Source organism: Macrotis lagotis, chromosome 1 (assembly GCF_037893015.1).
Source record: "Macrotis lagotis isolate mMagLag1 chromosome 1, bilby.v1.9.chrom.fasta, whole genome shotgun sequence".
Taxonomy (NCBI): domain Eukaryota; kingdom Metazoa; phylum Chordata; class Mammalia; order Peramelemorphia; family Peramelidae; genus Macrotis; species Macrotis lagotis.
The window spans coordinates 727,922,719-727,942,866 of record NC_133658.1 but is presented as its reverse complement, the minus strand read 5'-3'; the positions used below and the strand labels follow the sequence as shown (position 1 = coordinate 727,942,866).

General features: G+C 36.2%; 1 protein-coding gene across 1 annotated transcript in view; it reads left to right on the top strand.

Annotated features, from left to right (window-relative positions):
• LOC141506430 (cilia- and flagella-associated protein 337-like) overlaps nucleotides 1–20,148 on the top strand; it is a 98,318-nt gene that overhangs the window by 51,557 nt on the left and 26,613 nt on the right. Inside the window, exons 9-12 of the mRNA XM_074213222.1 lie at nucleotides 2,725–2,779; nucleotides 3,091–3,136; nucleotides 12,448–12,507; nucleotides 16,858–17,023. Of these exons, the coding sequence (XP_074069323.1) occupies nucleotides 2,725–2,779; nucleotides 3,091–3,136; nucleotides 12,448–12,507; nucleotides 16,858–17,023 (327 nt within the window). The remainder of the gene's footprint in view (nucleotides 1–2,724; nucleotides 2,780–3,090; nucleotides 3,137–12,447; nucleotides 12,508–16,857; nucleotides 17,024–20,148) is intronic.

The following is a 20,148-nucleotide window of genomic DNA, read 5'->3' as shown; positions in this document are numbered from 1 at the left end:
TCTATTTCAGTCACTCAGACTCTTCCCTCTCCCTGCCTTACCCCCTCCCATTCAATAAATGTCTGTACTACCAGGTTTCTTTTTTATTCTTCAATTTTTTTTCTTTTTTTACTTAATTCATCTCTTCTCCCTGCTGAGCAATTTTTTCAAGTAAAAAACAAATTCTATAATATTTTTAAACATGGCACAGCAAAACAAATTCCCACATTAGTCATATCTGAAAACATGTCTCTTTCTGCATTCAGTTCATCACCTCTTTCAGTCAGTGTGGCAGGTTTCACCTTCATTCTTTAGTACTAATGATTTATTGATGCATTGATAAGAATTCTAAAGTCTTTCAAAATTGGTTTTCCCTATAATGTTATCATTGTATAAATTATTTTCCACTGAAAATCAGTTTTCTCTGAAATTGTCCACAAATGGTAGTGTGATATTCCATTGCCTTAATTTAACACCATTGGTTTTACCATTCCCTCATAGAGTATCCACTTAATCTACAATTTTTAGTTATCACAAAAGGAGCTACTATAAATAATTTTGTACATACAGATCCTTTTCTTCATTCTAAACATTTCTTTGGGGTATAGACTTGGTAGGTATAAGTGAATCAAAATTTGGTAATTCTGGGCACAGTTCCAAATTATTAGGTCATGAATTCATTTATTACTTATTTTGATATATATTTGGTATATATTTGATTCAGATAGTTGTCTAATTTTCTCAGTATTTTCCCCCTCAATGAATTTTTCCTATTAAATTAGTTTTTTTGTATTTTTCAGATGCTATACTGTTGTATTTATTTCTGTATGTTGCATACCTATTCTACTGCTCAACTTTTCTCTTAATCAAACTGCTTTAGGGATTACTATGTTGCAATATAATTTGATTCTGATAAACTCCCTTTCTTCTATTTTTTCTCATTATTACTCTTGAGATTCTTAATCTTTGGTTCACCATGTGAATTTCATTATTATTTTTTCTATCTCTATAAAATATTCTTTTGAAAGCGTAATTGATAGTGGAATAAATACATTTAATTAACATTTTCATTTTATTATAATGGATCAATTTATCCATGTGTGATTAATTTTTCACAATTATTTATGTCTGTCTTTTTCATCTATAAAGAATATTTTAAAACTGGAATCAAATAATCCCTATATAAATCTTGGCAAATATGCTACATTCGCAAAAATTAATCATTTTGTTTTCTCTTTGTCCATATTTATTCCTTAAACTTCTTTTTTAGGTCTTGTTTATTACTATATCCAGCATTTTTAAGCTATTAAATAGTAGAAATTATTATTATTAAATAGTAGAAATGATTTTAGGTATCCATGCTTTACCCCTGATCTTATTGGCAGGTCTCTAAATTTTCTCTACTACATATCATGATTGTTGCTAGAGTTATTTATTATATCAAGGAAATATTCATTTGTTCCTATATTTTATATAGTCTTGATAGAAATGAGTATAGAATTTTGTCAATAACCTTTTCAGCAACTACTAATATATCATTTTATTGTTTATGTCAATATTATGAATGCCATTAAACTTCTTAAAGGACCCAAGCCCTACTAATATTCTAAAATCACAAAATGATTAATAAAGTAAAATAGGTTTTTTTACACTATTGTTATAATTATTGTCATGTTTAACTACTACAATCATGTTTATCTACTACAATCACGTTTTTCCTATGTCTACTGTTAGAAATAGTGTTTTAAGGTTTTTGCAAGGCAAATGGGGTTAAGTGGCTTGCCCAAGGCCACACAGCTAGGTAATTATTAAGTGTCTGAGGCTGGATTTGAACTCAGGTGCTCCTGACTCCAGGGCCGGTGCTCTATCCACTGTACCACCTAGCCACCCCTGTTAGAAATATTGTGAGGAAGATGAATGATTATTAAAAAAGTTAAAGGATTGTTTAAACTCTTACAATAAATTTTGATAAAATAGTTGGGGAGGGTGTGTGTGTGTGTGTGTGTGTATGTGTGTGTCTGTGTGTGTAAACCCTGATGAAATCCTAACTCCTGATCCTCCCATTTGATGATGAAAGATAATAGACCAATTCCTACTCATTAAGAAACATTTATTATCTACTATGTCAAACTATACCTGGGTAGGTATGCTGTCCTGTGATCCTTCCAACAGCCCTGCTATTATTGTCATATTACCATTTTACAGATGAAGAAAATGAGACAAACAGAGAGAGAGAGAGAGAGAGAGTGACTTGCCAAAGATCACACTGTCAGTACTGGCCACACTGAGGCCAATTTTGAACTCAGGTTTTCCTGATTCTAAGCCCAGGACTCTGTCCACTGTGAAGAGCAGAAACATCTCTTTCTGGTTACTTATAACCTGTACCAGTCTGGTAAATTAGCAAAACTTTCCTGACTTGCAGGGTCTCTGAATAAGTGGCCTGAAAGCGATCATCAACTTTTAAAAAGTGATTTCTTCTCTACTCACAAATAGAACCAAACCCAAAGTAAGCAATACAATTCAAATGTTTGCAATGAAATTTAAAGCGCCTTGAGAATTATGAGAATTATTTCATTCTTTTTTGCTTATATGTCCCCAGTGTCCAGTACATTATCTAGTACAGTGTCTAGTAATTATTCAGTAAATTAGTTATTCAATAGAGTAACTATTCAATAAATATTTATTGATAAATTGATTTAAAGTGTTTTTGAGAAGCCAAACTGATTAACTATGTTATTTTTCTAGATGAAAAGAACAATGAAATCTGTGACTGTACCTATGTGGAAGTATATCAAAATAAGTAAGTTATATCCACAGTAGTGAGACTTGTTCTTCCAAAATTCTAACTTGGAGAAAAGAAAACTCGGTGGTAGGTGCAGGACATGATATTCATCTTCAATCTTCGAAGTAGGGGCTCATAGAATTCTAGATTTAGAACTTAGAGATCATTTTTTGTAACATACTCAACCCTCTAAAACTTGACTACTAAGTTACAGCTGGGTTACAATCCATGTTAGTGTGGTGAAATCTCAGGTTCTTGATTTATTATTACAATTTTTAAAGTATAGAGCCAAGTTTAAATATCTGACTCCTGATTTTTTTTATTTCTAGGTATATCATAGCTGTGGGATGGGACAGAAGAATAAATATGTATTTTGTAAGTTAATAGCAAAAAATAAAAGACAGTTTCGGCTCTTTGATTCAGAGTAAACTTTCTATCAGTTGACTATTTTTCTTTTATAAAGAAATGTTGGAGAAAGGCCAATATATTTATTCTTGGTATTTTTAACCGGGTAACATATCTGGCCAATAAAGCAAAATCAAAGTCAGAAAGGCTTCTTTAGCTTTTTCTTCTGCATACATTTTTCTTGCCCTTGTTTGTTCCTTCTGTTGCTTGTTCTTCCTGGTCTCAGCTGACTGAAGGAGGACACTGATTATAGAGACAGTAAGTGGCAGACATGGCTGAGTCACATTGAGCACCTTTAGAATCTGTTCATTTAAACAAGCATTTATGGAGCTATTGTTACATGCAAGACACTGAGCTAGTTGTAATAAGGAATAAAAAAATCAATAAGATACATAGTTCCTGCCTGTAAGGTCTACCATCCTAATTGGTCTCCCTACTTAACAATCTTTTGCTTTTTAATATGCTCAATTCAATTTTTAATAACATGCATATTAAAACACCTGTGTGGAAGGCACAGTTTCAATGACTGAAATTATAGAGGAGGAAAAAAGTGCCAACCACAGGGAACTTATGTTATTTTCTATTGGGAGAATACAATATTTACTACGTAAGTAAATTCAAAATAGTTTCAAAAGGGGGAGAATGCAAATAATTGGGGAAATCAGGAAAAGTCCCCCATATAGGAAAGTGGCACTTGACTTTGAAGAAAACTAAGATTTCTATCAATTAGAAGTATCAGACACATTTTAGAAATGAGGACCATGTATTGATGTTCATTCTTCATTCTTGAAGAGGACCAATGGCATCAGGAGGGTTTCTTGACATACTAGTGAAATGGATTTAAGTGAGGCAGGGTTATGCGAAGTCTCACTCTTCTTCAAAATCATCTGAATCCAGTGACAGGACTTAGATCAGGTCAACTGGAAATGACCCTAGAAGCAATGGGATACCTTGGCCTTTTTAAGCTAAGATCTTTTCCAGGCTGAGTTAGTCTGAGGCAATACCCATGTAATGAATTAAAGCTAGGTAAGAACTGAGGCAAAAGATGGTGTAGTTTTCCTACTCAAAAGAATCAGTCTGGGAGAAGATCTTTTGAGTTTCTGATCAGAACAGAAACAATTGCTACTTACACTCACTCTGAATCATCAAAACCCAAGCAATGACCAAGTGAGGCTTGGGCTAGGACTTATTATTGGCCAATCAGTGAAAGCCAGAGTGATTTAGGTTTTTGGTATAATAAAGTAGCTTCATTTGTAACCAAAGGAAGATAGAAAATGAGGAAGACTTAGAAAGTCAGTTTGACTGAAACAATGCATGAAGGAAAGTAAAATGAAATGTAGGTAGGAGAGAAATTATGGAAGACCAGACAAGTAATTTTGTATATTATGCTAGAGGCAACAGGGTCACTGAAGGTAGAGTTGAGAAGTGAAGAACAGTAATATGATTATATATATGGTTTAGGAATATCAGTTTGGCAGGTCTATGAAACTTGGAGACATGGAGATCAATTATGAGACAATTGTAGTGGTCTGTAGGAAGAGTGATGAGGATAAAGGCTATGTGAATGGAAAGGTGAACAGATATATGATAGTACACATAGTACTAAAAAACAGATCGTACAAAAACCAACTAGACTTGGTGACTGATTGGATGAGAGCTGAGAGAGAGGGAAGAATCAAGCATAGTCCAAGGTTGTGAAACTAGGTGTAGTTCTCTCTTTGTGTTTATTCTCCTGGCTCCCATTTGCACTGGCAGGTTGGGTTCTCAGAGAACAATGACTATTGCTGCCCTTAGGTTCTAAGGGTAACCTTTAGGGCTGGTTAATCCTGAGAAATAGGAGTTCCTCACACACTCTCTCTCACAAGCATCTATCCAATGTGTGTCTTATTGTCAATCAACCAGCTGACATCAGCTTTTACAAAAGAGATATTTACTGAGAAGATATAAGAAGGACAGAAGGTACACAAACATCCTCCATCACCAAACTGAGTGACACACTCTTTCTTATCCATAGAAAATCCATGAGGAGAGTGGGCACCAGTTTAACATCCACAGTTGCAAAGCACATGCCAAAGGCAGTTAAAGAGTACCTTCTTCTAGCACTAGAAGTCTTTTTGCTTGGTTTACAGAATCCTCCTGAGGTTCTCCTTTGGTAAAGCTCATTGCTGGGCTTGGTGGATCAGTGCCTTTCTAGAATCACTAGCCAGCACTTCTCTCCATTGCAAGAGTCACCAAGCCCAAAGCTGCCATCATCAGGTCTTTCATTCCATATCCATCTTTGGACATTACCTCTACTGTCGTCCATTACTACCACTGCCATTGGACTCCATGTTATTGCTGTCCAGTTATTTCAATTTTGTCTGATTCTTCATGACCCTATTTGGAGTTTTCTTGGCAGAGATGCTGGAGTGGTTTGCCATTTCCTTCTCCAGCTCATTTTATAGATGAAGAAATTAAGGCAAACAGGATTAAGTGACTTGCCTAGCATCAAACAGCTAGTAAGATTCTGAGTTCAAATTTGAACTCAAATTTTCCTAACTCCAGACCTGGCACTTCAATTGACAGAAGATCTCTGATGGCTGTCATGGATCTCATGACAAGGTAGCCAACTGATAAGGTAGCCAAGACACTAGCCTCTCAGAAAACTCATTCACCTAATATTTGGAAAGAATAAAAACAAAAGGGGCGGCTAGGTGGCGCAGTGGAGTCAGGAGTACCTGAGTTCAAATCCAACCTCAGACACTTAATAATTACCTTGCTGTGTGGCCTTGGGCAAGCCACTTAACCCCATTTGCCTTGCAAAAAACCTTTAAAAAAAGAATAAAAACAAAAGAAATAGCGATATCCTGTGCTTGTTGACACATAGTAGCCAGGTAAGAGATAGGGGAGCCTCCCAATCAGCAGCTCACAACAATTCTTGCACTCCTTGCTGATAGAAAGGAAAAGAGATTGAGGAACCATTAGATTCTCCTTTTTGTATGTGAACTCAATTCTAGTTCAGCATCTCCTAATAGTCAATGCTTCTTCTGGCTTTGTAACCAATTAGATTCCCATCATCATATAATACTTGCTTCTTAGTCAGTTGTGACTGGAAACAGACTTCTAAAGTTCTACATATTAAACTGAAATTAAGCAGGGAACATCTGTGCATGCTTTGTATAACTCACAAGGAAAGACAAACCTAAGGAACTCTGAAACAGACATTCTTAACCTATTACTGTGATCTTGGTTTTTTATGTTTAATATTTTTATAACCATTTCAATATGATTGATTTTCTTGCAATCTTCTGTAATTTATTTTATTCATTTAAAAACATTTCTGAGAATGGGTCCATATACCCAACCAGACTGTCAAAAGGCTATCTCAAAAAAAAAATTAAGAACTCCTGCCCATGGCACAGTGGATAGAGCACCTACCCTAGAGTCAGGAGGACTTGAGTTCAAATTTGACCTCAGACACTTAAAAATTACCTAGCTGTGTGACCCTGGGCAAGTCACTTAACCCTATTGTCATGCAAAAACCAAAAAAAACACTCCAAAAGACTCCTGACCTATGGATGGTCCTTATTAGCAACCCTTTCCTTTCATATATCTACATGGTTTTTTTTTTCCCCCACACTTAGATTGTAACATTCTTGAAGTCAGGAAGTGCTTTAAATTCATCTTTGTAATTCCAGTGCCTTGCACACAGTAGACATTTGCTAAATGCTTGTTTACCAACTTGGTTGATTACCTTTCCTTTTAATGAACACATTTTCTACATATCAGATTTCTTCTCTGTTGCTATAATGAATTTTAAGATGGAATTATTTCTTATCACCAGAATTTCAATCATATCTAACTTAAAAACAAATTCCCTCTCACTGGTCAAGCAGAGCCAGAATGGCAGTTCTTATGACTTTTATTTTTTTACCCTTTGAATGGTGATATTATCATTAAGGCAAGTTAAAAACTTTTAGATGTGCCATTATCAGCTGAGAGAGAGCCTCAGAAGATATCCAGATAATTTAAGTCCTTCATCACTGCTAAATCATGTTGTCATGCTGTTTGGGAGATGCTGTAAACTTACTTAAATTTAAACTTAATTCTTCCTTTCTCTCCAGGTCAAAATCCTATCACAATGTTGATACTATTTCTACCTCCATTGATTCTTGCCCAAATATGCTTCTTCTGTTCTAGATTTCCTGAAATCAGTCTATCTTCTAAATATGCAATGCTGCTCTATCTACCCACCTTTTGAATATATTTTATTTCTTTGAATGAGGTATACTTTTTCAGAATCATGTTCTAGTCATGAGTCACATCTTATTAATTTTCAGTGCTCCATACAAGCTCATATTTACCACCTCACATCAGGATTTCTATTTCACCCTATTTATTACTCATATTTTATGAGTTTATGGATCCTAGGCTTTTCCTCTTTTGTGATATTGTTTCTTGTGAATTAGTAGTCCTTCCTTCCACTATTCTTCTATGTTGTGACTGCTGCTGTCTATAATATCTAGATCTTTTTGCATATTTTTCTTCCTTCTCCTCAATTTTCAATTTAAAGCACCAAGCAGATTGACAAGTTAGTTGGACAACTAGCCAACAAGAGCCTAGTCCTTAGGAGCAAGCACAGTGTCTCTGCCTGGTGGGATTGGTGAATCTACAGCCAGGCATGCATAATAGAAGTGCTGAACTCTGATCTAGAGCATATACAGGTAATCTATGACTGTTTCTTAGTGAAGAAAAAACCTTTGAACTAGAACTGAGTGTACGTACAAAACTCACAAATAGATCCTTTCTCCCTGATAACCTTTTGAGTGAGGAGGAAAAAAATTCTGTTAACCTATGAATAGGGAAGATCCTCCTCCATCTAGTTACCATATGGTTCCAAGCACATGGAACCACAGTTTCTTCTGTATCTGTTGTATCTCTTCTTTCTTAGTCTTAGATAAATGAGTGTCACAGAATGAAGGTCCCGAGATTGTGCACTTTGAAAAGTTAGAAAAGAAATTTGAGGTCCAATAGCTGATATGTTAGAGGAAAGTATGCCCCAGGTCTCAGAAGTTTTTGTATTTCAAGTTTTTCTATATCATCTCTATTAAATATCCTTTTGTAAAAAGATAATTGATATTGATTGATTCATTGATCGGAGGAAGACCAAAAAAGATATCATGTATCAATGATTGGTTAGATGATATTAAGGAAATCTAGGAGCGGCTAGGTGGCGCAGTGGATAAAGCACCTGACCTGAAGTCAGGAGTAGCTGGGTTCAAATCTGGTCTCAGACACTTAATAGTTACCTAGCTGTGTGGACTTGGGCAAGCCACTTAACCCCATTTGCCTTGCAAAAACCTAAAAATAAAAAGATAAAAGAAATCTTAACTTAGTTGGGAGTTCATGAACAATAGTACCAGAAAGATAGCCTGATCCCTCTGAGTTATCTCTAGGACCCTTAAGAGACATGTAGTTAAACATGCTCTAAGGACTCAATTTGCTATTTGGAGTGTGGTTCAAGAAAATAAGTTAGAGCCCAAATGTGTCACAGAAGAAAACAAAAATATTTTTTAACAACTTTAATCAGATACATTGCATCTGTCAAAAATCTATTATTCCTATATTTTAAGCTGAAGTTCATGAAATCAAAATCTCATTCTCAGACACTATCTTTTTAAATCTTCTGTCCCCCCCTTAAACCCACATTTGTCTTATGAACCCCCTACCTTCAAAAGGCAATAATTCTGAAAACTCCATCTTGTCTCCAAAGACTTTGGGTTTTTTTTTTATTTTCCCCAGGACTTCATAAATTTCAGCAACACTTTCTAAATTTCATTTGGTGGTTAATTTGCCCCAGCATAAATCATCAGAAGTAGATAATGTTTGACAACTTTCAGAAGTCTCCATCATGAACTAGAAATATGCCCCAAGACAACTTATATTTTAATATTCTCAATAACCCCTTATTAGGTAGTCTTGAACAGACACTCTTCATCTTCTGTTATATCTATGGATTTCCATAATTTTTCCTTGTAGGAAAAGAAGGTGCTTCTTCCTAAAATGATCTTGGTCCCCTCTTCATATGCAGTAACCCAGAGCTATTATTAAAACTCTAAATGTTCAATGATTATTGTTATGCCACATTCTTCCACTATTAAACATCCTGACATAGATTAGGATTGATCTTTGACCATTCAGATCCATTTTTTTATTTCCTCTTTGAAACTTTTCTTCCATTCTTCCATGACAGACTTTATTCTACTCAAAAACTGAAAAAACAGAGGTGTATTTTTTCAGCCCTTCCAGTCCCTGTAAGATAGAGGCTAACTTGAACTTTATGCATGCCAAGAATTATATCTATCTATTATATATCAGTTATCTGCAATCTAGGGATATAATGGGGGGGGGGGAGAATATTTATAATGAAAGCCATTTTCCCTGGATAGGGATGGAAAGTAGAAATAATTCCATCTCTGACCTGGAGGGTAACAATTAGCATAGCCAAGACCACCTTCTCTCCCCTTCCACCAAATGATTATTACCCAGAAGACAGTCGTGGATAGCAAACCAACATATTTATCAGAGCAAGCAAGGAAAACAGTAATAGGGAAGCTAAAGAGATTAATTCACACAGTAGTAAAAGACTAAAATGTCCAGGAGTGAGATGAAATTTCAGTTCAAGTGAGGAGTAAATGACCTCACCTAAAAAACCTGTTCTTAGTAGTAGGTTGAGGGTCCAGAATTAGAGGAATATATTGGGGTATCAGTTCCTTCCAAGATATCTGAGACTTTGGGGACCTCTTCTTGTCCATCGAGGATGTGCCTTCTCTCTGAACACCTTCTCTCCTTGACACTTCTTTTCTCTTCTATTTCTCTTCTCTTTCAGCAATTTCTTAGCCATTCAGGAATCACATCACCCTAAATGATGCAATATGAGTATCACAGAGCTGTCCTTCATGGGACCACCAAACTATCCTGAGTTACAGCTATAAATGTGATGGTGATTTGATGCATTTTCAGAACATCCCAGATGGCACTTCAAGATAGAGACCATTAAAGAGAAAATGATATTTTTCATTTCACATGGAGAATGCCATGGCACTGCTTCCAGGATAATTTGAGAATTGCCTCTTTCTATGGATCTAGTTAGTATAGAGGAGACTATACCCCAAAAGTGTTTGTGATCCTCTCTAAGTAAAAATCCTTTGCCAAAAGTCCCAGTATTAAATGGTTAAAGACTTTGGGATGCTAATTACTGGCATCCTAAAAATGTGGGGGATATAGTGGAGGTTTGGATTGAAGTCAGATGCCCACAACAGTGTATCTGAGAATACTGAGCAGTAGATGGCCCCAAGAGAGTCAGAGTCAAAGGTATCACAGAAGCAAAATGTGAGAGAGAAATAGGATAGTCACTAATAACTAGGAGCATCATAAAAAGTATATATGTAGGTTTCTTCATCACCATCATTGATAACTTTTGTTAATAATCAAAAAAAAAGCAAAGCCAACCTTGTTCATCTTTCTCTTTCATAGTTTGGCACAATACCTTACACATATTATGTATTCAGTAAATGTTTGTTGAATTGAAAACATATGTATATTACCTACTTGCATGCTCATACATGTCTAGAGGAAAAGCAGGTGCAAGGAGAGGTGAGGAGAATACATTTTTTTCCCCTTTGAAATGATTCTAAAAATCTTTGAGAATCCAGCACAGTCGAAGTTACAGTCTTCCTTTCTCAAATATTTTTGCTAAAGAAAATGACAACATCTTGACACAGAGGGTAGAGGGAGGAAGGAAATGGAAATCATGAGCAAGACAGAAAATCTCTGGGGTAGCAAAGAAGAATTTGCCAGGAAGAAGGCTCTGAGCTTGCCCATTCCATTATCCAAAGGCAATCTCAATCAAAGCCAAGGCAACTGGTGTGCTAGAGGGCAAAATTTTATCTTATCCCAGGGACAAGACCAGCTTTAGTTACCTCTAGTTTGATGGCAACCAATTGAGGTGTGATCAAAGGCTGATTATTCATGCTATAATTCTTCTAGGCTCTTTGTTTCTCTTCCTGTTCCCTCTTGTTCATATTGCTGCTCACTATTCCCATTATCTATATCTAAATCTATCTATTCATCCATGTATCCATCTGTATCTATCTATCTATCTATCTATCTATCTCTGACCCAGGAAAGAAAAAGAAAGTAAAACTGAAAGAAATCTATTAACCACTAGATAGCAGTTTTGAGATAAAAATATTCATTTTGTTTCTTGTTTTAGTAATTGTTTAATGGTAGGGGAAGAGGGAGGATCATAGATTCAGAGCTAAAAAGGACTTAAGAGGTCACCAAGTCCAGCTGCCTGGTTATATAAATGGCTAGTAATGTGGCCAGGGGGTCTGAGGGCCAGAGAAGAATCATTAAAAATTTGGACAAATAGAAAACACATATATGTAGATTTCTCTATCACTTTCATCAGTTAATAGCTTTACTAAAAACCAAGAATAGGGGTGGCCAGGTGGCACAGTGGATAAAGCACTGGTCCTGGAGTCAGGAGTACCTGGGTTCAAATCCAGTCTCAGACACTTAATAATTACCTAGCTGTGTGGTCTTGGGCAAGCCACTTAACCCCATTTGCCTTGCAAAAAAAAAAACAAAACCTAAAAAAAAAACCAAGAATAAAACCTTGTCCATCTTTTTCTGTGTCTGGGAACCGAAGAGGTTAAAAATAACGACCAAAATGAATAGTCAATCTCTCATACAGTCAGATGCAACAGAAAATTAGTTCCAAATTGTAAATTATTCATTTGAAAAAAATATTTCTTTATTTTAAATGAATACTTCATTTCTCTATTCACATAACACAGCAAGGAGAAATGGTATTTTCTGGGAAACCAGTTTATATTCATTCTCAGGTTTATTTGGGAACTGATTATCCATGTAAAATTTTTTTTTCAGAATTATGTTTTTTTGTTTGTAGTACAAAGTGCAATAAATAGCTGTAGGTATAATAGAGACTGGGCAGTAACTGACCCACTCTTTCTTCAGCATTCTAGTAAAAGCTGTCATTGGAAATATGATTTGCTGAAATGCAATCATCTTAATGCCTTTGTACTGCATTGCTTCTCATTTACATGGGCTCAAGGGGACTTTGCTTTGACGTTTAGAAGATTTTAAATCAATGGTGGAACCCACGAAGCTGCATTTCTAAGGGTTAGGTAGAACAGATCCTTCTCTCTATCAAGCTACTGTGTTAACTGCTCATCATTCTAGTTATAGACATTTTTCATCTCTGGTTTTTGGTGCAGGATTCTCCTCATGACTTCCATCACTTCTGGAAACCTCAGCCACATTGGTCAGATGATCTAGTAAGTAATACTTTGAGTTCTTATTTGCTGCCAGAAAACTAGGAATAAAAAAGATTGCCTTCTTTGTCCAAGGTAGCCTTAGAACTTTACTGCCTAAGAAAGGAAAGAGAGTCCAAGAAGTATAGGTATGGTGGTATGGCCACCCAAGTCCAGATAATAAAGATTATTATTAAAATAAACTTCCACTAAATAAACTTTATCTTTGAACAGAATGGTTCATATTGAGGTATTTATTGCCTAGCAAGATAAAGAGCATGCCTACTCATGGAATCAGACTGAGTGACCTATCAGGTGGAGGGGCAGAGTTAGAAGCTGATGATGAGGATGTCATAGGTGAACTGGGAGTTTCATACACACCCACTCCAGGTTTCCCCCACAAGTGTACAGTTGTAACAATTAAATGCTCTTCTTTAATGCCCAAAGTCAAAGGGCATAGGGGTCTTAGTCTTAAGTTGGTTGCCCACTTGCCTACAGGAGTCACAAAATATACTGGCACTAGCATTAGATTCCAAATCAGAAAACTAGGGTCCAAATCTTGGTTCTGACAATATCTATCTGAATGACCTTGGGCAAGTCTTCTGAAGTTCAATGTCCTCAACTCAAAAATGAAGGAGTTAGGCCAGATAATTTCTGAAGTTCCTTCCAACTCTGAATATTAGACTCCATGATCCAATTTGACCTTGCTGCCAGAACTCCTTGTGATTCCTATGAGGACTCCAAATGCTCCTAAGTTCCTAGTAAGAGTTAAATGACCCTCCTCCTGGTGTCTGAGAACTGTGTTGTCATGGAGAACTGTGGAAAGAACCCTGGACTTGGAAACAAGAAGATCAAATGTAAATAAAGTTTCTTCCATTAAATCAATCAAATCATGTTCATCAAGAACCTGTGTTAAGTACTAGGGATATAAAGAAGTGATGCAGTTCTAGCCCTCAAGGAACTTATTTTTCCTTGCAATCTATGTAATCCTAGCCAAGTCACTAAATCTCTCTGAACTGAAATTTCCTTCTTTTAAAAATTCTTTTTAATAAATTAATTTTTTCCATATAACATGCAAAGATAGCTTTCAACATTCATTTTGTGTAAGGTTTTGCATTCCACATTTTCTCCCTCCTCTTCCCTCCACACTCTCTTTGATAGTGAGTAATCTGATATATGTGTATAACTATATTAAACATTTTTATATTAGTCATGTTGTTAAAGAAGAATCCAAAAAAAAATGAGAAGGCAAAAATTAAAATAAAACAATCTTAAAGAATTGAAAATAGGATGCTTAGGTCTACATAGTTCCTTCTCTGGATATAGATGGTATTTTTTATCATAAGGCCTTTACAATTGTCTTTGATCATTGTACTTGCTGAGAAGAACAAAGTCTATCATAGTTAATCATCACACAATGTTGCTATCAATGCATATAATTAATGGTTCTGCTCATATTGGTTCTTCTGGTTCTGCTCATTTCACTCAGTATCAGTATCTTTCCAGGCTTTTTCTGAAGTCCACCCATTCATGATTTCTCCTTTAAAAAGATGAACTAGATAACCCCTTAGCTCCTTTCTACTTCTCTGTAACCCCCATCCTCTTTCTATCTCTGTCTGTTTATCTCTGTCTGGCTGTCTGTGTCAGGGGTGGCAAGGTGGTACAGTAGATAGAGCACTGGCCCTGGAGTCAGGATGACCTGGGTTCAAATCCGACCTCAGACATTTAATTACCTAACTGTGTGGCCTTAGGCAAGCCACTTAACCCCATTGCCTTGCAAAAAAAAAAAAAAACCCTAAAAAAAAGTCAATCTGTCTGTCTGTGTCTCTCTGTCTGTCTCTCTGTCTCTGTCTTTCTCTGTCTCTTCTCTCCTCTTTTTCCCACATCCTTTTACCTTTCTGTCTCACTTTCTCTGTCTCTTTCCCCCTCACACATCTTTCTGTCTGTCTTCTGTCTCTCTCTATTGCTCTCTGTCTCTGTCTCTCTCTATCTCTATGTCTGTCTTTGCCTCTCTCTCCCTCTCTCTCCTCCAATTCTTCCCTCCCTTCTCCTATCTCTTCTCTTAGAAAAGTACAGATTGACCCATAGTCTACTAAGCAAAGGCTCAATTTTCCTCTAGGACATTCAGGTCCTAGATCAGGGCATATAAACATGGCTGCTCATATAGCTTTGGTCAGTTTTGGGAAAGCATGGGTGAAGGAAGGGAAAGGAGAAGCATTGAAATAGGGAAATGTGTAGCAAATGAGTGGAAATATATTATGGGAATAAACTACTTTTTCTTTCCAGATTTCTGTCTTTAGTCTTCTTCCACCCTCACCCCCAAGTAGAATTATAGACCTGAAAATACCTTAAAGGTTGTCCAGTCCATTAATTTTATAGTTCAGAAAAGTAAGTCTTATTTAAGAAAAGTCACTCATTCTGTCATGTGCTTGTGGCAGAACTGAATCAAAACACATGTCACCTGACTACCAGGCTACTAAGTAAATTATCATCCATATGGAGATTCTCAGGGTATTTGGAAAGAAATGGGAGTCTCTAAAGAACCAACAAGATCTTTATAGAGATAAAATAAACTGTCACTCAACTTACCTCCACAGGATTAGTTAAATAGAGCTAAAGTTTATCCTTGATGTCATAGGAAATCTTTACAACTCTTCAGTGACAGTCTTGGAAGATCATTTTTAAATGTCTTTTCTTTCTTAAGGGCTGGCTGCCATCTGGCTCAGCCCAAGATAATTAATAGTTTCCTGAGAGTCATTTTTTGAAAAGGGCAGATCATTTGAATTCTGATCAGCACCACAGTGACCAGGTGAAAAGTATGAAAAGATTTAGTAATCAGAAGGCTCTGCATGCAGATGAAGGGCTGAGATTGTGTTCTGAAAGCTGGACCACCTTGGAGAATTCAGCGTTATGTTGTTCTGTGGCAATCTACAAGACAAATCCCACCCAGGCTGGGGAGAAAGAAGGCAGCAGAGTTTTCATTTCCATTAATTCTTTCTATGTAAAAAGTCCAAGTGCCCTGTAAGTACTTCAAGTCAACCAGCATGGTGAGAGAGGTGGCAGAATGTTGACCTCATGGGAAAAGTGAGACAAGGGGGAAGAACTATGTCTCACCCTGTTTTACAGATGAAGAAACTGAGACTCTGAGTAGTTGTAAGAGACATGATCAAGATTATACAGGTAGTGTGAGGTATGTAGCAAAAACCAGAATTAAAGCTCATGTAACCCAGACTTCTCTGAGCACTCCAAGTTCTAATACAAAGAAGTTCAGCCCCCACATAAAACACAGACCTTTACAAAGGAATATGTACTTAAAGAAATGATAACAATTATAAGAGCTTATGCCCCCAACATGTTGGACATATAATCCTTCTCTCCCATTCCCAGGTCATCATGGCTCAGACTCACAGTTCTATAAGGATCATCTCTGGAACCTGAAATTAAGGTCAAATAACAAAAACTTAAATGCCCCCAGGTCCATTCCTTGGATGGGGTAAACAAGAGGAACTATAGAAAGGATATTCCTTCCTCTCCTAGTCATTTAGTTCATGGAATCCATGCTAGGAGGAGCAGATAAAAGTTGCCAAAAACACATAGCAGGAAAACGTGATCAGATTTACCACTTTTAGAGGCAAAAACCAGCCCAGAGAAAGCTAATTTCACCCACATGGTAGGGGTCTTTGTAGGCTTCACATTAGGCAAACGACATGCTCAAAGGTTCCTCAAGGCCATCTCTATGTTAGAACTGGGCATAATCAGAGAGACCTGTGTTAGATTCAGATGCTATGACTCCATATCCAATCTTCTTTCCCTTATATCAAGGTTCTAGTCTTAAAATCAAAGTCTGATCTGAAGAGAGGCAGTAAATTTGGTTTCCTTGATCCACTGTTATTCACTGTTTTAGTCATGTCTGATTCTTCATGACCCCATTTGAGGTTTTTTTTGGTTTGTTTTTTTGGATTAAGATATTGGAATGATTTGTTATTTCCTTCTCTAGCTCATTTTACTGATGAGAAAACTTAGACAAACAGAATTAAGTGATTTACCTAGAGTCATATACACCTTGTAAGTGTCTAGGCCAGATTTGAACTTACAAAGGTGGTAAATATTCCTTACTCCAGACCCAGCACTCTATCCACTTCATCATCAAATCATTAGACTAGATTAAACCACATGAGAGACCAGAACAATTCCCTTAACATAAGACAAGTTGGAAAGAGAGGCATCTTCCTGAATCCTCTCCTTTATGTCCTCTTTTTTGTGGCCCTGGTGATTAACATAGAGCATGACCCATAATAGGCAATTAATAAATAGCTATTTGATTGGCTTAGCTCAGTCTCACTTTCTCTTTCTCCCTATCTACTATTCTTATAGATCCGGGGACATAAGGATGATGTTTTATGTGTGGTTCAGTGTCCACCTTCTCTTCTTGCTACCTCTAGTTATGATGGGGAAATCATCATTTGGAATATGATCTCAGGACACATATATTGCAAACTAAATATACCTGTCCTTAGTCACCACTCTGAAGACCCAGAAGGTATGTTTAAAGGCAAAGCCTGGTGTTTGAATATACAATGATGCCAGCATTTATATAGTGTAGGGCATTTTACATGTTTTTATCTCATTTGATCTTTACAACAACCCTGTGCTGCTATTACTGTTCCTATCCAACAAGTGAGGGAACTGAGATTGAGAGATGTTAAATGACTTACCCAAAGTCACACAGCTAGATTCTAAGAGCAAATTTGAACTCGAGTCTTCTTGACTCCAAGGCCAGTGGACTGTCCACTGAGTCAGCTGCCACTTAAAAGACCTAGACTTGGAGTCAATTTTCTTATTACTATTAAGTACTACATCCTCCCACTTAGCTAAATTTCCAAATTTAACTTCTTTCTTTCTTTATTTCACTCCCTGAAAAACCAACTTGTTTGCCAAGTCTTTTTAATTCTACTTTCATATCTTTGATCCTTTTCTGATACTGCAACCAATTAGTATAGATCCTCATTACCTTACACCTAGACTATTGTAATAGCCTGTTGATTGTCTCCCTAACTTAGGTCTTTCCTTGTATTGGTCTACCCTCTCCTTGCCTTGTCAAATGATTGTCTTAGAGTGCAGATTTTACTCTCTCCCTTCCTCTCCTCTTTCTTCTCTCTTTTTCTGTCCTCTTACACACACACACACACAAACACACACACTCACACACAAACAAACACATCACATTCAACAAGCTCCAGTGGTATCCTATTAACCTATAGAATAAAATATAAAATCCTTTGTTTAACTTTTGTTTTTTTGCAAGGCAATGGGGTTAAGTGACTTGCCCAAAGTCACACAGCTAGGCAATTATTAAGTGTCTGAGGCAGGATTTGAACTCAAGTCCTCCTGACTCCAGGGCTGGTACTCTATCCACTGTGCCACCTAGCTGCCCCTCCTTTGTTTGACTTTTAAAGTTCTTTTAATCTTGTCCCTCCTACCTTTCCAGTCTTCTTATACTTTCATCCCATCCATACTTTGTAAACTAGTGCCACTGGCATCCTTTCTGCTCCTCATACAATATCTTCTAGGCATTTTCACTGGCTATTTTCCATGGTTAGAAAGTGCTATCTCATCTCTATCTTCTGGCTTTACTGGCCTCCTTAAAATCTCAGCTAAAATTCTTCTACATAATTGTTGGCATGTTTCTCCCCCATTAAAATAGGAGTTCCTTGAAAGCGGGGACTGGTTTTGTTTGTCCTTTTCTATATCCCCCAGAACATAGTAATGAATATTTATTTGTTCACTAATTGGCTGACACAGTCTATCCCTGGAAACTGTAACCATCTGGGAGAAGACAAAATGGAGATTTTTTGAAAATTTCACTGAATCTAAAGAATGGAGATCTTGTTGTAGTCCTTACTTAGCTATTTATTATCTAAGTGATGTTGGAGTTACTTCATCTCACTAAGTCTTCTTCATGTATAAAATAGAACTAGCTAGCTTTATAAAACCTCCTTCCCACTGCTCTTATAGGGAAGATGGTATATAAATCTTATAACACTGAAGAAATGTGAGATATTAAATTATTGTTAAAATTATATTATATAATAAAACATAAGAGGAGGAAAGCTTTGAAAAGGGAAGAGTTATTAATACTGCTGTAAAGTAGATGAACTTTGTCTTTAGTCTTTGCTGCATCTCATTTTAGTTCCTGCCCTACCACCTCAGATCTCCCTATAACAGATGTTCATTTGTCCAGTACTTTTTTTCTTCTAGCTCATAGTTTACCATATTAGGACTATCCTCCAAACCTTCTCCATCTCAGAGTCCTAACTCTACTAAAGTGATAATATATTAATGTGATACACTCAGTATTATATTAACAAACAGGAAAAAAACTTGTTATTGATGTGGGAGCTATCCCTGGGTCAGCTTTCTATGTACAGTCAGACCAATGACCAAATAGAAACAAAAAACAACCCAAGAAGAAGAAAAAGATATGGCATGCAATTGTCCATAAAATGGGAAAGATACTATAGCTAAATAGCATGGTACATAGTACTAGGCTTAGAGTCATGAAGACCTGAGTTCAAATACGACCTCACTCACTTTATATGACCTTGATCAAGTCTCAATCTATTGCTTCAGTTTCCACAGATATAGAATGAAGATAATAATAATACCCCTCTTATAGGGCTATTTTGAAAAACAAACGAGATAATTTTTGTAAAGCAGAGAAAAGTCTTAATAAATGCTTGCTATCTTTCCTTAAACAGGTAATTGAAAACAAAAAAAAAGGGAAATGGCATTAATATAGCCTTATAACAAATTTATCAGAAGCTTAACTAATGCAAATTAGTCACAACAAAGAAACCAAAAGAGTCAGAAAGCACCTTAGCCAGCAGATATTTAATTTTCTTGTAAAATTGAGAGGATTGTCAAATGTAAGAATGGGTTAAAAAACAAATTCATAAAATCTTCCTAAGAAGGGTGATACATGATATCATCTCATCAAACAAAAAAAAAAAGCAAGGCAAGGTAAAATCAATTTAAAGAAAATTTGACAAGATACCCCACAAAGCAAGATCATCCTAAAGGTACTAAAGATTGAAAACAGCAAGTGCAAATGGAACACAATAATCAATGAGGACTCTGAAGAGGAATAGGAGTAAAAGAAATCATGAAAGAACTGTATTTTAGGAAGAGAAGTTGGGATGATCATGTGGCAACATCAAAGAATGGCAAGTAAAAAGGTAGGGTCTTCATGGGGAAAAAGTGAAGTAGTCTTCCAACATTTTAAGTAGAGGAAAGGGATAAAAGTCACTTAGAATGGACAGGCATGGATAGAATATGATCTTCATCTCTGGAAGGAATACCATCATGTTTGAGACTATACTTCCTGGGCTCTTAACCTGAGGTTTGAGAACTTTTAGAAAATATGTTTTGATAATTATATTTTTAGATAATTGCTTTCTTTGGTATTACTATGTATTTTGATTTATGTATCTAAAGACCTTATTCTGGATATCATAAATACTGTTTCACCAGACTGTCAAAGGAATACATGTCATTTAAAAAATTGATAATGGAACCTGTCCTGGATCCTTTTGACAATTTGAGTGATATTCCTTGTAAAATATTTGCATTATAACAATTAATTTTGTAAACTTTGACTTAACCAGA